The sequence below is a fragment of the Umbelopsis ramanniana genome, assembly GCF_025399195.1.
Source record: "Umbelopsis ramanniana AG unplaced genomic scaffold K450scaffold_55, whole genome shotgun sequence".
Taxonomy (NCBI): domain Eukaryota; kingdom Fungi; phylum Mucoromycota; class Umbelopsidomycetes; order Umbelopsidales; family Umbelopsidaceae; genus Umbelopsis; species Umbelopsis ramanniana.
The window spans coordinates 1-15,294 of record NW_026252141.1 but is presented as its reverse complement, the minus strand read 5'-3'; the positions used below and the strand labels follow the sequence as shown (position 1 = coordinate 15,294).

Here is a 15,294-nt window from a genome sequence, read left to right as displayed (position 1 = left end):
TTCTGCATATAATTTAATTGGTTATTATGGTGCCGTTTGAAATCAAGATATAAGCGTAAATTCTACGCTCATATGCCAGAAAAGCATATCATGTTGCGGAATATATTGAAACGTCAATGGCAATCTTTGTGCCCGATTTCAAACGTTTTTCAGTCTGAAGTTGCACGTCGGAGACTACTGTTTTTAGTGGGACGGTTTATTTCAATGATGAACCAGTATAGCAGACGCATTTCTGTTGTGAAGAACGAAATTGAACGCCTTCAAAAATTTTAGCCTATCACGTAGTTTATTTTCATTAAATTCAATCATTCCCTTGCTACAATTTCATTTCTCTTTGGTGATACTTTTTTCATTTTTAGTAAAAATTTTCGAAATAGCAAATGGTAGTGTTTTTCTCATCAAAATTAGACAAATAAGTATCTGAAATTAGAATTACAATAAGTAATATTACTTAATGCTGATATAGAGACTCTAGAAGTAAAGCATCAGCGTTTTAGACAGTAATATTTGCATCGTTTAAAGAATGATATTGTTCTTCAGAATTACTTGACTATAAAAGGAAACTGCTAACCAAATGGGGATGTAGCTCAAATGGTAGAGCGCTCGCTTAGCATGCGAGAGGCACCCGGATCGATGCCGGGCTTCTCCACATTTTTAATATTTTATTTATTTTTTTCCTGTATTTTCTTTTTAAGCTACAGGTTGCAATAACATGGTGTGCATAGCCACAATATTTTTGTTGCCATAGCCCGTACTTAAACGGAACTTGCTCAATTTTTAGTTGATTCAAAGTGAAATCGATCAAGAATCAAGCTCTAGTGGCAACTTGCAATCTGTCATAATCATATAGCGTGATGCGACGCCTGGTAGCAGTGTCCTCTGTTTACTGATGAAGGAAAGTCAAGGAAAGAAACTACGTAGCAGTGACTAAAGTGATGAATCATGGAACTAGAACTTGCTTGCGATCTTTGATTATATTAAAGTTCATTCATTCCGATGAACAGCACATATTCTCTTTCATCCTCTATAGCTATTTTGAAGCGAATGAAACCGATGCGATGGCGCCTGCATATGAGGAAGTCATCTGGTGTTTCGATCTAATTAGAAGTGCTCTGGCATAGTCTGACGGCGGAATCTTAGAATCAAACCACGTTTGGCGTGGGGAAGACCGCTTGCAAAATCCGCTGCAGCAAAGTCTCCACATCATTAGAAGTTAATATAAAGTCTTGCTACTTTAAAGCTCGGTAGTTTCCCATTATAGAACAAAAACTTTTTAAGGAAAAAAGTCCCTTGAACACAAAGAAGCATACAAGCTGTTTCACTGGTCGACGGGAAGGTATACAAGCAGTCAGTGAGAACATTAATGCATCGTAACACAAAACATACATCGAAATTACAAATGTGGGGATAATCGCCCGAGAACACCAAGCCTTTTGAAGGTATCTCACTGTTACCACTACATGATAGAAAGGTTTAGCCAGGTAGCACCAACCGTCTTGTCCCTGCAGTATATAATGGTCTACCCAACGTATAGTGGTTTGTCCCCTCGGATATCTACAAGTCTTGAATATGGCTCCTTGGACTTTTACGATCGGTATTATTGGTCTTGCCTCACTTGCGTTGGTAGCGGGTCAAAATGTAAGCATATCACTACCAACCACGCAGCCGGCCAATTCCACTCTCCTGGATCAGCGACTGTGCTCAATGAGTTTAGAGTTTCAAAGTCTGGAATACTATGCTGGTGAACTCGGACACCCCAATCAATTTACTCATAATGTTATACAAAACATTGTCCAACGGGTTGGACTGCCCCCGGCAATGCGGTAAGCAAATGCTTGATAATCGTGCTCTCTTACTAGATGACTAATATGCTCTAACAAATGTCTTTCAGAATTGGCGGTAATACGCAGGATCGCACCTATTTCGATTCTTCAGTAGATATTGCCGTACGACTCCCAGCAGGTACAGCAGCGGTGCCTAATCCTACGCAGATGCAAATTTATGTGGGACCAAAGTTTTTCCAGTTGTCGGAAAATCTTCCAAAGAATACAGTGGTTACATATGGTGTTAATTTAAAATTTGATAATTTGACCGACACACTGGGCGAGGCAACCGCTTTGTTCAACGCCTTTCCACACGGAAACCAAGGTTCTGTTAAGCTGGAATTATTGGAAATTGGTAACGAGCCAGACTTTTACTTTAATGGCGTGGACTCGTATGCATCGCAGTGAGTATTATATCGGTGTAAAGCATGTGATCGAAAGAATTGACACTAACAATTCCATTTAGATGGACCGAATTTGCCAAAAACATATCTCAAGCAGTCAAGTTGGTTCCCGGTCAAGGTCCGGCGTTTCAAGCGGGAGATTTTGCTGGACATTCAGCAAGCAACTTTAGTATCACCCGTCTGCTTAACACAGGTATTTTGTCTGGTGATACCGGAGCTAGAATCAACACAGTGTCCCAGCACATGTACATGGGTGACGGCGCTACCGGTACAGTCAGCACTCTTTTGAATAAGGGACTTTCAAGATCCAAGCTCGCTTCATTCAAGTCTGATATAGCATATGCAAATTCCAAGGGCTTGCGATACATTTTGGTGAGTACGGGTATGAAGGTGAAGGATTTGGGTTGCTGTTACTCTCGCTAATGGACTTATTGAAACCACTGAAGGGTGAAACAAATTCATTCTATAATGGTGGTGCAACTAATGCTTCGAACACTGGAGCAACAGCTATTTGGGCCACGGATTATTCATTGCAAGCCGCTACTTTGAACATTAGCCGCACATATTATCATAATAATATTGCTTCTGGCTATCAGGCGTACTATCCAGCTGTGTACAACATCTTTGAACCGGTTGGTAATGTTGTTATTGGAAATAGCACCACTGCTCGACCTCAAGTTCAACCTCAGTACCATGCATTCCTTGTCGTAGCCGAAGCCATTGGAAATTCCGGAAAGAGCCGTATTGCGGAACTCCCAGCTGCTTCAGACTACATCGCATCGTACGGTATATGGGAGAAAGGAAAGTTGGTGCGCATCGTTATCATCAACTCTCAACCATGGGTCTATGCCAGCACAGGAAGCCGCCCCGTGATCACCGTTCAGCTTCAAGGAATTACCAAGCATACCAAGGCAACTTACAAAACCCTCTACGTACCGCATGCTGACATTGCGCAGGGATTGACATGGGCTGGTCAAAGCTATGCAACCGAATCTGGATTTCCTTCTGGAAGAGTGGTTCAAGAGGTTGTTAAGGATGGCCAGATCAACATTTCGGCTACCTCCATCGTACTAGTTTCCCTCCATTGAACTACTTCTATATGATCGATTTCACAAACAATAAAATATGGAAACTTTTTTGATAGTACATGTTGAAGTTGGCCTCGGAAGTTTCTTAAGAAGCTTTTGGCAAGTGGTCGATCTTTATCATAGATGCCCTACCCTAACTGTATAATTCATTGTTTAGGGAAGCCTTACCGTTATATATACGTGGCTTGTTTTGATGATTCATTGCTTCTCTAATTATGCTCTCTCATGCGCTGGTACTATAACTTTCTTTCTAAAATCTCCGTACTGTTCACTATACCGTGTACAATCAACCATCATCTTTACCACTTGGATGGTTGTTGTAGCGGCTGTTCTCGTTTTGCAAATTGATCTCACTATCACCATCGCGTTAATGCAGCCTATCTCCTTTTCCATCTGTAAAAACTATTGATATGCCAGCCACAACCTTTTAAGCACTTGTACATGTGTGGAGCGCACATCCTATGGCGCTGCAGCTAGAACAATCGTAATCGATATCAAAGCGTGGTCATGATTCTTGTAGTTACATTAATTTAATTGCACTTTCACAATCCATCAGATACTCCATATGTAAACAGGTTGTTATTGGATTCTTTTGCTGAAAAATTCTATCTATTTTGAAACAACGTAACCCTTGCCTTGGTAGCCCTCGGAGGCGATACCAGAGATAGGGTTCATCTTTTGCTCCTTCATGTACTCGTTGGTTGCCTCTTCCCATTCCTTGCTGATGGTCTTTGGCTTCTCGATGGCTATAGAAATATAAAATGTAAGTTGCTGCATATTGCATCAAAAGTTTGATTGTGGATAGATAATAATTACCGTTCTGACGAATGACATAGAAGAGAGCAGCGGAGGCTGCAACGACACCAATGGTGCCAATAACAACCTTGAGGTTGTGACCGGGCTTGGTGATAGGTTCGCGGGGACCATGGGCACCGAAAGCAATGTAATCTGAATCCAGCAAAAGTGAATCAGTTAGCGAAATTATTCAGATGTTGCGTTGATGAGCACTGCAGATAAAACATACATGCTGCCTTCTTCTCTTCGAGAGACAATTGCTTCCAATCGGCCTTTTGTGCTTCTTCCAATTGCTTTGCAATGGTGTTTTGCTCAGTTGTTGAGAGAGTCTTCCAACGGGTTTCAATGTTTTGAACGGCAACGTTGGTGGAAGCATTGCGACGGCCGACGGCACGGGAGGCGGTCAATGCAGAGCGAGTAGCAGCAAGGCGAAACATGTCTATACGGCAATCGGTTTAGAAAAAGATAACAAAAGTGTTTATGCAGACCAGCAAGGGCCAAATAAAAAACAGAACATGACGTCAACCTTGATTTGTCAGAGAAATTGAATTTGGTCATTCAAATGAAATGTGTTTTTTCGTCCAGCTCCCAGCACACAAAAACACTCACTTAGGGTGTCGTTCTGAATTTCAGAGCTGAAGCATGCGTCTGAAAGCTTCCTCTTCGAAAAAGACACAATTTGTATAATATCGCTACCAAAACCCCTATAGATTTGTAAAAATATTTCGTATTCTCAATACCTCAACCAATTGAACGCTCCTGAAGGCAAAAAACACCTAATCTTTGTCAATCGCCCAGTCGATCAAGCCGGAACCCCTCGATGGATACCACAAACCATATGAAACCACACCCAAATGAACTCAAAAAGCCGAAGACGGACATCCTTTCTAAAGGTTTGACAGACATTTGCTTTGGCGATCTCTCTCGCGAGGAGATCAATAAAGCACTGACATTGGCTGGTGTGCCTTTGAATCCTCCAAAGAAGGTAAGCTAGATGGCAGCCAGCTGGCTATATCATGACACAGCCCAGATAACAAGTTTTGTACTTTAGGTACCATTCTACGCCGGTGGTAAGCCAAAGGCACGGTCTCGACCAAAACAGCATGATGCTGCTCATAAATCAACTACAACCCACTTGCCCGCTTCTGTCAATGGTCATCAAGCTCTGCCTGAGGTGACTGAGTCTGTATCGTCGTCAACACCTGTTGATGGAAAAAGAACAGAAAAGGTTGCCACTGATCAAGCGACAATGCCCCCACAGCAACCTAAACAACCACCGTCAAGTTGGGCTGCTTTACTACAACCTAAACCTAGTCGTCCACAACCGACAGGATCAGTCAAATCGCAACCATTGATAAATTCAGCAAATCCATCGGCTGTCACTAACAACGCTGAAGTAATTTCATCAATGAAGTTCACTGGGATTTCAACCATTGTGAGCAACTACCAGCCTACTTTTGATTGGACCCTGTTAGAACCAAGGGGCTTGATCAACAATGTAAATACATGTTTTGTGAATGTGGTAGGTTTTCTGACTCGATCTTTGATTTATCTTGCTGCAAGTTACTGATCTTCTTAATCTGACTAGATCTTACAACCATTGGTTCACTGCCCACCATTTTACAATCTCATCCGAACTATCGGCCTCTACGTTGCACACAGTTTTAACAGTAAAACTCCACTAGTCGACTCGCTGTAAGTACCGGTTGTCGCTTCATGCTTTCTTCGTATTCGAGATGTCGCTAATAACGTTTGTTCTCTTGACTAGGATTGAATTTGTCACCGAATTCAAGATTATATCAGAAGAACAGAAAAATGAAGAGGCGTATGGCGCACCATTTGCTCCCGAGTATGTCTATGATGCTCTACGTGGTCGAAAAAGATTCGATTCCATGAAGGTAACGTTATAGGACAAAATGATTTCATTGTGGGAACCATATATTAACGCACTGTAAGCAGGGTAGACAAGAAGATGCTGAAGAGTTTCTGTGTTTCCTCTTGGACGGCCTTCACGAGGAAATGATAACTGGTGAGTCAATCTTCTTCAATTGAGACAGAATCTACCAAAAAATGTATTGACATTTTCTCCTTCGTGCTCAACAGTTCAAACCAAAGATATCCCGAAGACAGAGACAATAAAGGAATCGGAAGAAATATCTACCGTAAATGACATGGATGGATGGATGGAGGTCGGACCCAAAAATAGAACAAGTACAGTGCGCACGGTAAGAGTTAACCTTTGATATATTTCAAATGACGGTGAATTATGACAATCAATACTCATGGTACGCGCTATTAAAGATGGAGGTTTCAGAGTCACCTATCAGCAAGATCTTCGGTGGAAAGATACGATCCATACTGAGATGTACTGGATCCAAGGACTCCGTCACCTTAGAGCCTTTCCAGTCTTTACCTCTAGATATCACTCCTGACCATGTTCGATCAGTAGAAGATGCTTTGGAGAATATGACAGTACCGGAAATAATGCACGATTACATCTCTACGAAAGGTATCGTTACCGATGCGACTAAGCAAATCTTCCTCGAAACGCTGCCACCTGTTTTAGTTCTACATGTCAAGCGCTTTGTTTACGATAACATTGGCGGTGTGCAAAAGTTACAGAAGCATATACGATATGACCAGGAACTGACCATCAAATCAGGTGAGGGTTGACAGCGAACGTTTTAGACATCTTCACTGTGAATTTCCTAACATTGAAACTGTTATAGAATGGATCTCTGCTGCCAAGAGGCCTACTGAAGCTGTAAAATATAAGCTATTTGGAGGTAAAGTTGCATCTTTTGCTGTGTCATTGATTGTAAATGTCCATATACTAAAGAGTCTGTTACAGTTGTATATCATCATGGCGCATCTGCTGGTGGTGGACACTACACCTGTGATATCAGGCGGCAAAATAATCAATGGCTCCATTTGGACGATACCACAATCACTGAGATTCCAGAGGCGAACGTGGTCATGGATGACCGAGCATACAAATATAACCATTTCACAGGCGATCAGACTGCTTACATTTTGTTTTATATCCGAAGTTAGAGTGTTAGAAAAAAATTATCATAGGAATTTGCTTCTGTTGAATATATAAAGACTGTCATACAATGTAAAAGGATTGTTGATGTGAGTGAAACGGTTGGCGAAGCGCATAAAGAAACACTCAAATCCTACTGCCAGTCACTGATTGAAGTCGGGGTTCAAATATAGCATTTCAGGTTACTTCCGCTGCCCTGAGACTTCGTCTTAGTATCCTGCATCCATAATGACCAAGCCATCAACAGAAACATCAGTACAATTCACAGTAGGCAAGCTAGATGCCGGAATGGTAAATATTGACTTCACCTAACACGACATGTAGGACTCTGAGTAGCGAACTAATCACCTGTGATAGGCAATCTTGTTGACAGAGGATCACCATCTGATCGAATTTCCGTCACTGTTGCTCCCGCAGGGGGTCACATCTGGAAGTGTAGTTAATATCTCTGTAACTCGCAACCTTTCTGAAGAGGAGATCAAGATGAAAGAGTTTTGGGATCTTCAAGAAGGCATTTTCGAATCATTCGGAAAAGACCAGCCAGAACCCCCTATGCTTCGCGTCCGAAACATCACACAAACCTCTCTCACCTTGGAGTGGGATCAACTGGTATTACACACTGCAAAGCTGCGATCTTTAGATATCTATAAAAATGGAACCAAACTGGCACAAGTAAGTTCAATGGTACCGTTGGGACCCTAACAAAGACGCCGCTAATAATTCGACTGTATCAGCATCACATTCCAACTGACACGAACCATATCAAACTGTCTGGATTGGAAGTTGACCATGAATATGAATTCTATGTTGTGATAAAGACAACCTCGGGTAGCCTCCAGTCTAACAAGGTGACTGTACGAACTCATAAGATGGACAACCTTACTGGCATTAAGGTAGCCTTTGGAACGTTCGAGGAACCCGAGCCAGCAGTGACTGAACTTAAAGAGTTGGTTGAGCGCATGAACGCAACATGGTCAGATGAAGTGGACGCAGATACAACCCACCTCTTGGCTCAATTACCTGGAGGGCCAAACTATGAAAAAGCTATGCGATATTCCATACCAATTGTCAAACCTGACTGGCTTGTGCAATGCGATCGCAATAAGAAGATACAGGTACTATAAATCATTACTTTTTTTGAAATACAATTAGTCGTCTAATGCTCAACTAATGCGCAACTCAACAGGCTGCACTACCATACTATATCGTCAACGTATCTCAAAACGAGTAAATGCGTTCACCCGACCTAAACCAATATTCATATCGACGACAAGCACCACAACTTAAGAAAATTAAAAGACTGGCTTTTTTGATTGCTTAGCAAAAATTGCAACTGCAGTTGAATAAAATTACAACGATGGCCATTTAATTACATGATTGGTATACTGGTGGTGTTATGTTTAGTTTCGTGCCTTCTTAGCAGCTCGACCAGATGCATCATCCTTTGCTGCCTGTCCAGGTTTTGCAGATTTAATGTCAATATCGTCTGAGGTAACTCTCCTGAGAGGGTATTCTATACCCTGTTGTGCCAAAACACTGTAAACAAGTCAGCCTACGTTCACTACGGGTTGGTAACTTCGTCTTTCTCATCCACTTACTTCATCACAGGTTTTGGTTCTTCTTGAAAATATGGGTGATTTAATGCATCATCAGCGCTGATTCGTTTTTCAATATCGTACTCAAGTAAAGCAGAAAGTAAGTTGAAGCCAGCTTCACTTTTGGCGCCAGGCATGAGTTGATATACACTTTTGAGCTGGTTAGGATATCTGCAAGAGCAATTAGTCCGGCATCCGAGCTTCACAAACAAGTACCAACTCTACTCACTGTACAAATGAGCTAAGATGTGCATAATCAGGTAACTGGTCTATGGCAGGCCATCTCTCCTCTAAGCACATAAAAAATTAACATTATGTAACTGATGTTAACGTATGGGTTCGCTTACTTACTGGTAGGTGTTCCTAGCGTTTCAAATATCTTGGTCAGCTGGCTCTTTTGAAATGGTACATTCTTCTTGCTATCCATTTTGGCCTCTTCTCCTTTAAATATAGGCTTGAGGGCTAAAAGTTCACCGAATATACAGCCCACTGCCCACATATCCACTGCTTTTGTATAATGACGGGAACCAAGTAATAGTTCTGGTGCACGATACCATATTGTGACCACAACCTTGTCGCCATTAAACAATGGCTGGAGCGGACGATTGAAGAGCCGCGCTAAACCAAGATCGCCTTTGTATAGATGTTACAATCAGGTTGCAAATGAGTCTGCGATATGCTATTTCCTTACCAGTCTTCACAATCCCATCTCTTGTTAGTAGCACTACGAGGATGTCAGTCTGTGCTATAACATAATGAGCGCGCGCAGAATGCGGATAACTTACCGTTTGCTGGCTTCAGATCACGGTGTAACACCCAATTGGCATGCAAATAGGCCACTCCGTTCAACAATTGCCATAAAAAGGACTTGACAACAACTTCTGGAATCGGTTTCCGTTCTGTATGCAAATGATGGTGTATAATTTGCTGGCGGTACGCAGATTAATAGGGTGGGTAACGAAACCTTAGCAATGGTTGTGAAGATAGTACTTACCAGGAAATCGTGCTCAGCATATTCAAAGACCATATATATAGCCTTATCCTCCAGCAGTACTTCTTCCAATCCTACGATGTTCTCTTGCCGAAGTTCTCTGCATAACTATAACTTACTGTTTAGTATTGGTTTATGAAAGTCTGTAAATAAAAGGAAACAAGGCTCACAGCTATCTCTCGACAGGCAGATTGAGATATTCCAACATAATGGTGGGTATCGCCTTCACGATCTGGTTTGAATTTCTTTATAGCGAATTCTCGTGGATCGTTGCTGGGAATTGTTAGTCATTTGGATTGTATGTGGGATCATTCTTGCTGAGCATTCACCTGTCTCGCGATCGAGCTTTATAGACACGACCGTACGTTCCAGAGCTGATAAACCCTATGATTTCGTATTTGTCTAATACTCTTATGCGGCAGGCATCTCGTTTGCGTTTGTATTCTGACATTGGCATGGTGTGGGTTTTGGAAGTGGAATGATCTGTGCCGGAGCTCACAAAAAGAGTCACTGACTGCTGCAAAATTTCAGGTCGCGACGTGCAAATGATAGATGACCATCGCAAATGGCCTATATTTTGATTGATATAACCCTTTCTCTGCGATGACCTCCAGACGACTGCTGTCTCTAAATTTCCACTGAATGAACTCTGTAGCTTCATCAATATAACTGACCCTACTTTTTGAGTCCTATCACGCTCTCAATCACCTCGTCCCTGTTCGCGATCATTTGCACTTTACTTGTCATTTATGTGTTCTCCTCTATCTGTTAGGCTTCTCGGGTCCATCACTGGTATCAATTTTTAGGCGATTTGAACGAGATTTACAACAAGTGGTGCTCACTATAGGAAACCACTTCTGTAACTTGGGCGATATGTCTAGGTACTTTTCCACACTGGGACCATCTAAGTAAGGCGCAGGCTGGTGAGATGGCCGCGCGTTCTCCTTCGTCTCATTGATTGTTTGAGTTGATGCTTGTCGCCCTCTTGGCTGAAAATGGAATTCTGAAGAAGTCTTTTATTCAAGTGGATCGTATAATTTTTACCGCAGCAAGAACCAAGAAAAAAAGGACATCTCACTCAGATATCCTTATCTTTACTATGATATTCGACTAGCAATGCCTTAAGCTACTTCCTCACATATAACTGTCTTAGAGATGATACTTAGTATAATTTATGCTGGTTGACTTCTGACTGTTCTCATTCCGTGCTCTAAATACAGTCCTAATTAAACTGGTGTTAGCTGGTTATTCAAGACCAATCCGTCTCCTTCGCCCAACTCTACCTGTCATTGCTACAAATGCAAATACTCCTGCGAGAAAAATACAAATGTCTTAGCATGGCGTTAAGTCGCAAACCCATACTTATGCTCAAACCAAATTGTTTTATCGCCGTGCGCAACGTTACCGCCTCTCTTTCATCAAATGTTGGTGTGAAGGACTTGATGTGAGATCCCAATTTTGGCGACTATCTTCCTCGAATTTATATCCTCTTCACTTTATATTTTTACTTTCGATTTGCTTTTCTTGGTGCTCAGGTGCAATCCTACTCACACTCGTACTTCTCTTCTACGTTACTGCTTTCTGAAGATGGAAAATTCGCTGCTGAAATCTCTCGTATAAAGAAAAGACCTCGTTCTACCATACCATAAGTCTTATTTACCATTTTTAACCATCTTCAAACTGCGCCGTACGATTGACAATACTCTGCCTTCCTTTCATTATCCTTTTTGCAATATCTATTTATTTGTGGGTCTGAATCTTGCACATTGACATGGGATCTATTCATTATGAAGCACGGCTCGCGCCATCCGAACTTGGTACCACTGCCTTGGTGGCAATGCAGCCGAGCATAGCGGCTCAACCCAAGAAAAATGTAATTTCAAGAGGTGGCCGCGAGGTTGAAGGAGGAGGCCGAGAAGGAACAGAAAGCTCTGACTTCAAAGATTATGAATATCAAGCTCATTGATGATCGTATTGCTCTTTTTTTTATCGACATTTTGCGGAGTATTGTGGTTTCTTTTTGTATTACTGTGTTGCAAGAGTATTGAAATATTTTGTATGCTTGTTAGTTGTCGTCTTCTCGCCAGTATACGACGGGAGGTGGCCCGGACCAGATTGTGTTCTGCCTAAAGCTAGCTGGTCAGCTTGCTACTCTCTTTCGGTCCGTGATCTTACGTGTTCAAAAACCAACTCGCAAGGGATGTCTCGTCATAGGCGATGAATATCGGTCATAGAATGAGCTGGTGTCAGCCTTAACTGGTTTCTCTTCGTAAATCCAAACCAATCAACTATCTTTTGCAGTGCCGCCAATCTGCCGGGATAAAACTTTGAGCCGCCTTCACTGATGTCCAACTACGCCAAAAATGTGGTCCATCTGCTTGTAAACTTACCTGACCTCAATCCAACAATGCCAACAAAAGTTTATGCTCTAAGCGCTCAATACCTGGGAAGCCATCGCAGAGTCAGATTATCCTACATCCATTTTGAGTCAGACTATATGGCAATTCTGGGTGCGAATGATGAATTTCAAAAAATTCCTCCAGAGATACGGTCGAAAGACAAAGGATGGAGCATGATATTCTTACAGCAGACCAGGCCACAAGATGGGCATATGTTGAATGAAATTGGACGAGTCATGCTCGCTACTTAGATAACTCACTGGAACGGTATCAAACAACAGAGAGAATGGTCAGCTTAGTATCCTTTGCTATAAAATATTGATAGATGATAAGAAGAAGAAGAATCGCTTTCTTTCGCTGTTCGGTTACCTAGAAAGAGTTGACAATAAATCACCGAAACTGCGCATTCATCATATTTTTTGATTGCCATCATAAAATATCATCAACGGTGAACAGAATGGAGGTAGCTCTGGCTTTCTTTGTCATAAATCACTATAGATACAAGATCACAGTTGACGATAATTCATTACGAACTGAAATTTTCCTTCTCGGAATTTCTGAAAAACTAGGCTCGCTCGAGATTTTCGTATAGCATAAATTCTCAAATACAAATGACTACAGACACTTTCTGCTGAAGCAAAGAGACAATTCGATGTATTTGTTATAGACGCATCCATTCTGTTGATAGATTCCACTCTCTCCCTGACTACCTGTCAGATACTCTAATTCTATCCTTTGTTGTTGATCTCGACGATGCAAAGAAAATACAATGCGTCCTATAATAGATGTTAAAGTCATATAGCTATAGTTGTGATATAGAGTGGTTGTAAACCTTCAAAAGCTATCTGCTTTATGGGATTACAATTCTTCAATCATGTTCGCAACAGTGAAGTAAAGAGGGTAATGATACGCAGTATACTTAATAGGAACACGAAAATTGGACTAAACTCATCATGGCCAAGTATGCATAAAGTTCTCTGGATTTGACGTTTTGTGTTCTTCTTAAACTGCATAACTGGAGCTGCTTGAGGCTTTTTTTCGTCTTCGAAAGGTGTTGTTCACCTACGACAAGCGACATGATCCACTGTGGTACAATGATGTTTGTCCGTATTTTTTGACTGATCCCAATATGTCAATTATCCCCCTTTTTTATGTAATACGAATGCAGGTGTGGTGTAAACTAGAGAGTCCGTGCACATCGGAGTGAAGGACGTGGAAGTTACACTTCTGTGGAGCAAAGATGACCACGAACTATCTATTCACGATCATCACTTTGACCTCTGACAGTACACTCAACAGCTTGTCTGGCTCTGAACCATCACCAAAATTCATGCATCCACCTCATCGATAGTGCCTACGTCAATGAGAACAGTCATGATATGACGTGAATTCTCGCCATGTGAAAGACTATAAAAGACCGCCATGTTAGCTGCCGCTTGTTCCTTAATTCTTGCCACCGCTCTCATATTTTTGAGAGCGAACGGTGCTTATGCAGGACTTGCCACCCTGTCCAGCACGCCCCTTGGCTCGATCCTATTTCAGGCGTCTTACCGCTTACTGGCAACATGGTCGCTAGCCTGTCTTAGTTTTGTTTAGACCTCCCTGTATGGAATGCGCTGGAGGACGCTCCAGTTGCTGACCTTGGGGACCGCTAAACAAGAGGGGAACCTTTTTTTTAAAAAACAAAATGCATATAAAAACATAAAGTAGTAGTAGTAATAGTAGAGTAGCGTATGTAGCTTCTCTCTCTTGTAAATGATACTAGTACATTAGAATAGATCAGTAGTTGTAGTTGTAAATGTGTCCACATACCTATCAATCTTAGCGTTCAATAGCCTACAATAAAGTAACGTTTTGAACTAGAACTAGATTTTGCTATTCCATTTAGTGTATTGATATAGCGAGTTTACCATGAGTTATAGAAAGAACGAATACACTTTGAAAGCTATGTTTCTGAATAGCTTCTATGCCCTTTCGATCCGAAGACTTTGAAGTCAATTTTGATGGCAATTCGTACGTAAACCTTTCAGTGATACTGCACAGAAGTAGTATCAAAGCTCCTACTACTCACAAGAGAGCTATAAGGGCAACTATAGATCATATCATCCTTTGCTGTAGAGAAATTATAGATGAAAAGAAGAAGAAGCTCGCTTTCTTTGCTGCTCAGTTGCCTAAAAAGAGTTGCCCACAAAATTATCGAAAACTACGCATACGTCCTATTTTTTCTTCGCCATCGTAAACTTTCATCAATGATAAACAGAAAGGAGGTAGTTTTGGTTTTTTTCCTCCATAAATCACTGTAGGATACATGATCGAAGTTGACGATACTTCGTTACAAACTGGAACTTTCCTTATCGGAGTTTCTGATGGCCTAGGTGCATTATTGCAGCTCTGATAGGTACTCGCTTGAGAGCCTGGCATAGCATAGATTCTCAATACAAACAGCTACAGCTACTTTCAGCTGAAGCGAAATACACGATTTGATGTATTCGAAATAGACACATCAAGTCTGTTGAGTAGATGCCTCTCTACACCCGCCTCTCCGTCAGAAGCTCTAATTCTATCCTTCATTGTTGGTCTCAACGATGTAAAGAAAATACAAGGCGTCATGTAATATATGCTAAAATCATAGATCTATAGCTATATCAGATAGTGTTAGTGTGCTATCAAATGGCTATCAGTCTCTTGTAATGGCAGTTCTACAACCACGTTGGCGACAATAAGGAAGAGACCACCAACAGGGTAAGCATGCCAAGTATAACTAGTGTGGACTCGAAATCTGGGCTAGGCTGACCATGGCTAAGTCAACATATACTTTCCTGAATTTGACGTTTTGTGTTCTTCTCAAACTACATAACTGGAACTGCTCGAGGCTTTTGTTCGTCTTCAAGGGTGATTCTCCTTTATGCTGTACAACATTATGGTACTGTGGTATAATGGTATTTTATCCCGTACTTTCTAACCGATCCCGATACGTTAGTTAACCCCCTTTGTTTGAGTAAATTGAATGCAGAATTAAAGTGAACTAGAGAGTCCGTGCATACCGGAGCGGAGGACGTGGAAGTTACACTTCTGCGGGGCAAAGAAGACTATGAACATCTATTCACGATCATCACTTCGAGCACTGACAGTACACTCAACAGCTTGTCTGGC

General features: G+C 41.6%; 5 protein-coding genes and 1 non-coding gene across 6 annotated transcripts; 4 read left to right on the top strand and 2 right to left on the bottom strand.

Annotated features, from left to right (window-relative positions):
• Window positions 1-576: 576 nt before the first annotated feature.
• Window positions 577-649, top strand: K450DRAFT_t87. The gene has a single exon. It is a non-coding gene; the product is annotated as a tRNA-Ala (tRNA).
• Window positions 650-1,569: 920 nt separating this feature from the next.
• On the top strand, window positions 1,570-3,340 carry K450DRAFT_302236 (uncharacterized protein; the record flags this gene model as incomplete). The annotated part of the gene is made up of 5 exons (XM_051593767.1): window positions 1,570-1,638; window positions 1,666-1,823; window positions 1,892-2,227; window positions 2,290-2,599; window positions 2,674-3,340. The coding sequence occupies 5 exons, from the start codon at window positions 1,570-1,572 to the stop codon at window positions 3,313-3,315; spliced, it is 1,515 nt and encodes a 504-aa protein (XP_051441993.1). The 3' UTR covers window positions 3,316-3,340.
• Window positions 3,341-3,803: 463 nt separating this feature from the next.
• Window positions 3,804-4,579, bottom strand: K450DRAFT_253826 (uncharacterized protein). Its single transcript, XM_051591104.1, has 3 exons — window positions 4,340-4,579; window positions 4,132-4,263; window positions 3,804-4,061 (listed from the first exon to the last, which is right to left on the bottom strand). The coding sequence occupies exons 1-3, from the start codon at window positions 4,545-4,547 to the stop codon at window positions 3,925-3,927; spliced, it is 477 nt and encodes a 158-aa protein (XP_051441992.1). The 5' UTR covers window positions 4,548-4,579; the 3' UTR covers window positions 3,804-3,924.
• A 123-nt stretch (window positions 4,580-4,702) lies between these two features.
• Window positions 4,703-7,237, top strand: K450DRAFT_253817 (uncharacterized protein). The gene is made up of 9 exons (XM_051591103.1): window positions 4,703-5,095; window positions 5,162-5,632; window positions 5,699-5,805; window positions 5,879-6,008; window positions 6,067-6,139; window positions 6,214-6,335; window positions 6,412-6,772; window positions 6,840-6,896; window positions 6,962-7,237. The coding sequence occupies exons 1-9, from the start codon at window positions 4,931-4,933 to the stop codon at window positions 7,162-7,164; spliced, it is 1,689 nt and encodes a 562-aa protein (XP_051441991.1). The 5' UTR covers window positions 4,703-4,930; the 3' UTR covers window positions 7,165-7,237.
• Window positions 7,238-7,369: 132 nt separating this feature from the next.
• Window positions 7,370-8,691, top strand: K450DRAFT_191730 (uncharacterized protein). The gene is made up of 4 exons (XM_051584458.1): window positions 7,370-7,447; window positions 7,514-7,828; window positions 7,891-8,271; window positions 8,343-8,691. Exons 1-4 carry the CDS (start codon window positions 7,385-7,387, stop codon window positions 8,385-8,387), a joined length of 804 nt encoding a protein of 267 aa, XP_051441990.1. The 5' UTR covers window positions 7,370-7,384; the 3' UTR covers window positions 8,388-8,691.
• On the bottom strand, window positions 8,339-10,226 carry K450DRAFT_253810 (uncharacterized protein). The gene is made up of 9 exons (XM_051591102.1): window positions 10,072-10,226; window positions 9,913-10,015; window positions 9,746-9,850; window positions 9,537-9,678; window positions 9,443-9,475; window positions 9,103-9,384; window positions 8,981-9,041; window positions 8,755-8,922; window positions 8,339-8,692 (listed from the first exon to the last, which is right to left on the bottom strand). The coding sequence occupies exons 1-9, from the start codon at window positions 10,197-10,199 to the stop codon at window positions 8,557-8,559; spliced, it is 1,158 nt and encodes a 385-aa protein (XP_051441989.1). The 5' UTR covers window positions 10,200-10,226; the 3' UTR covers window positions 8,339-8,556.
• Between the last annotated feature and the right edge of the window lie 5,068 nt (window positions 10,227-15,294).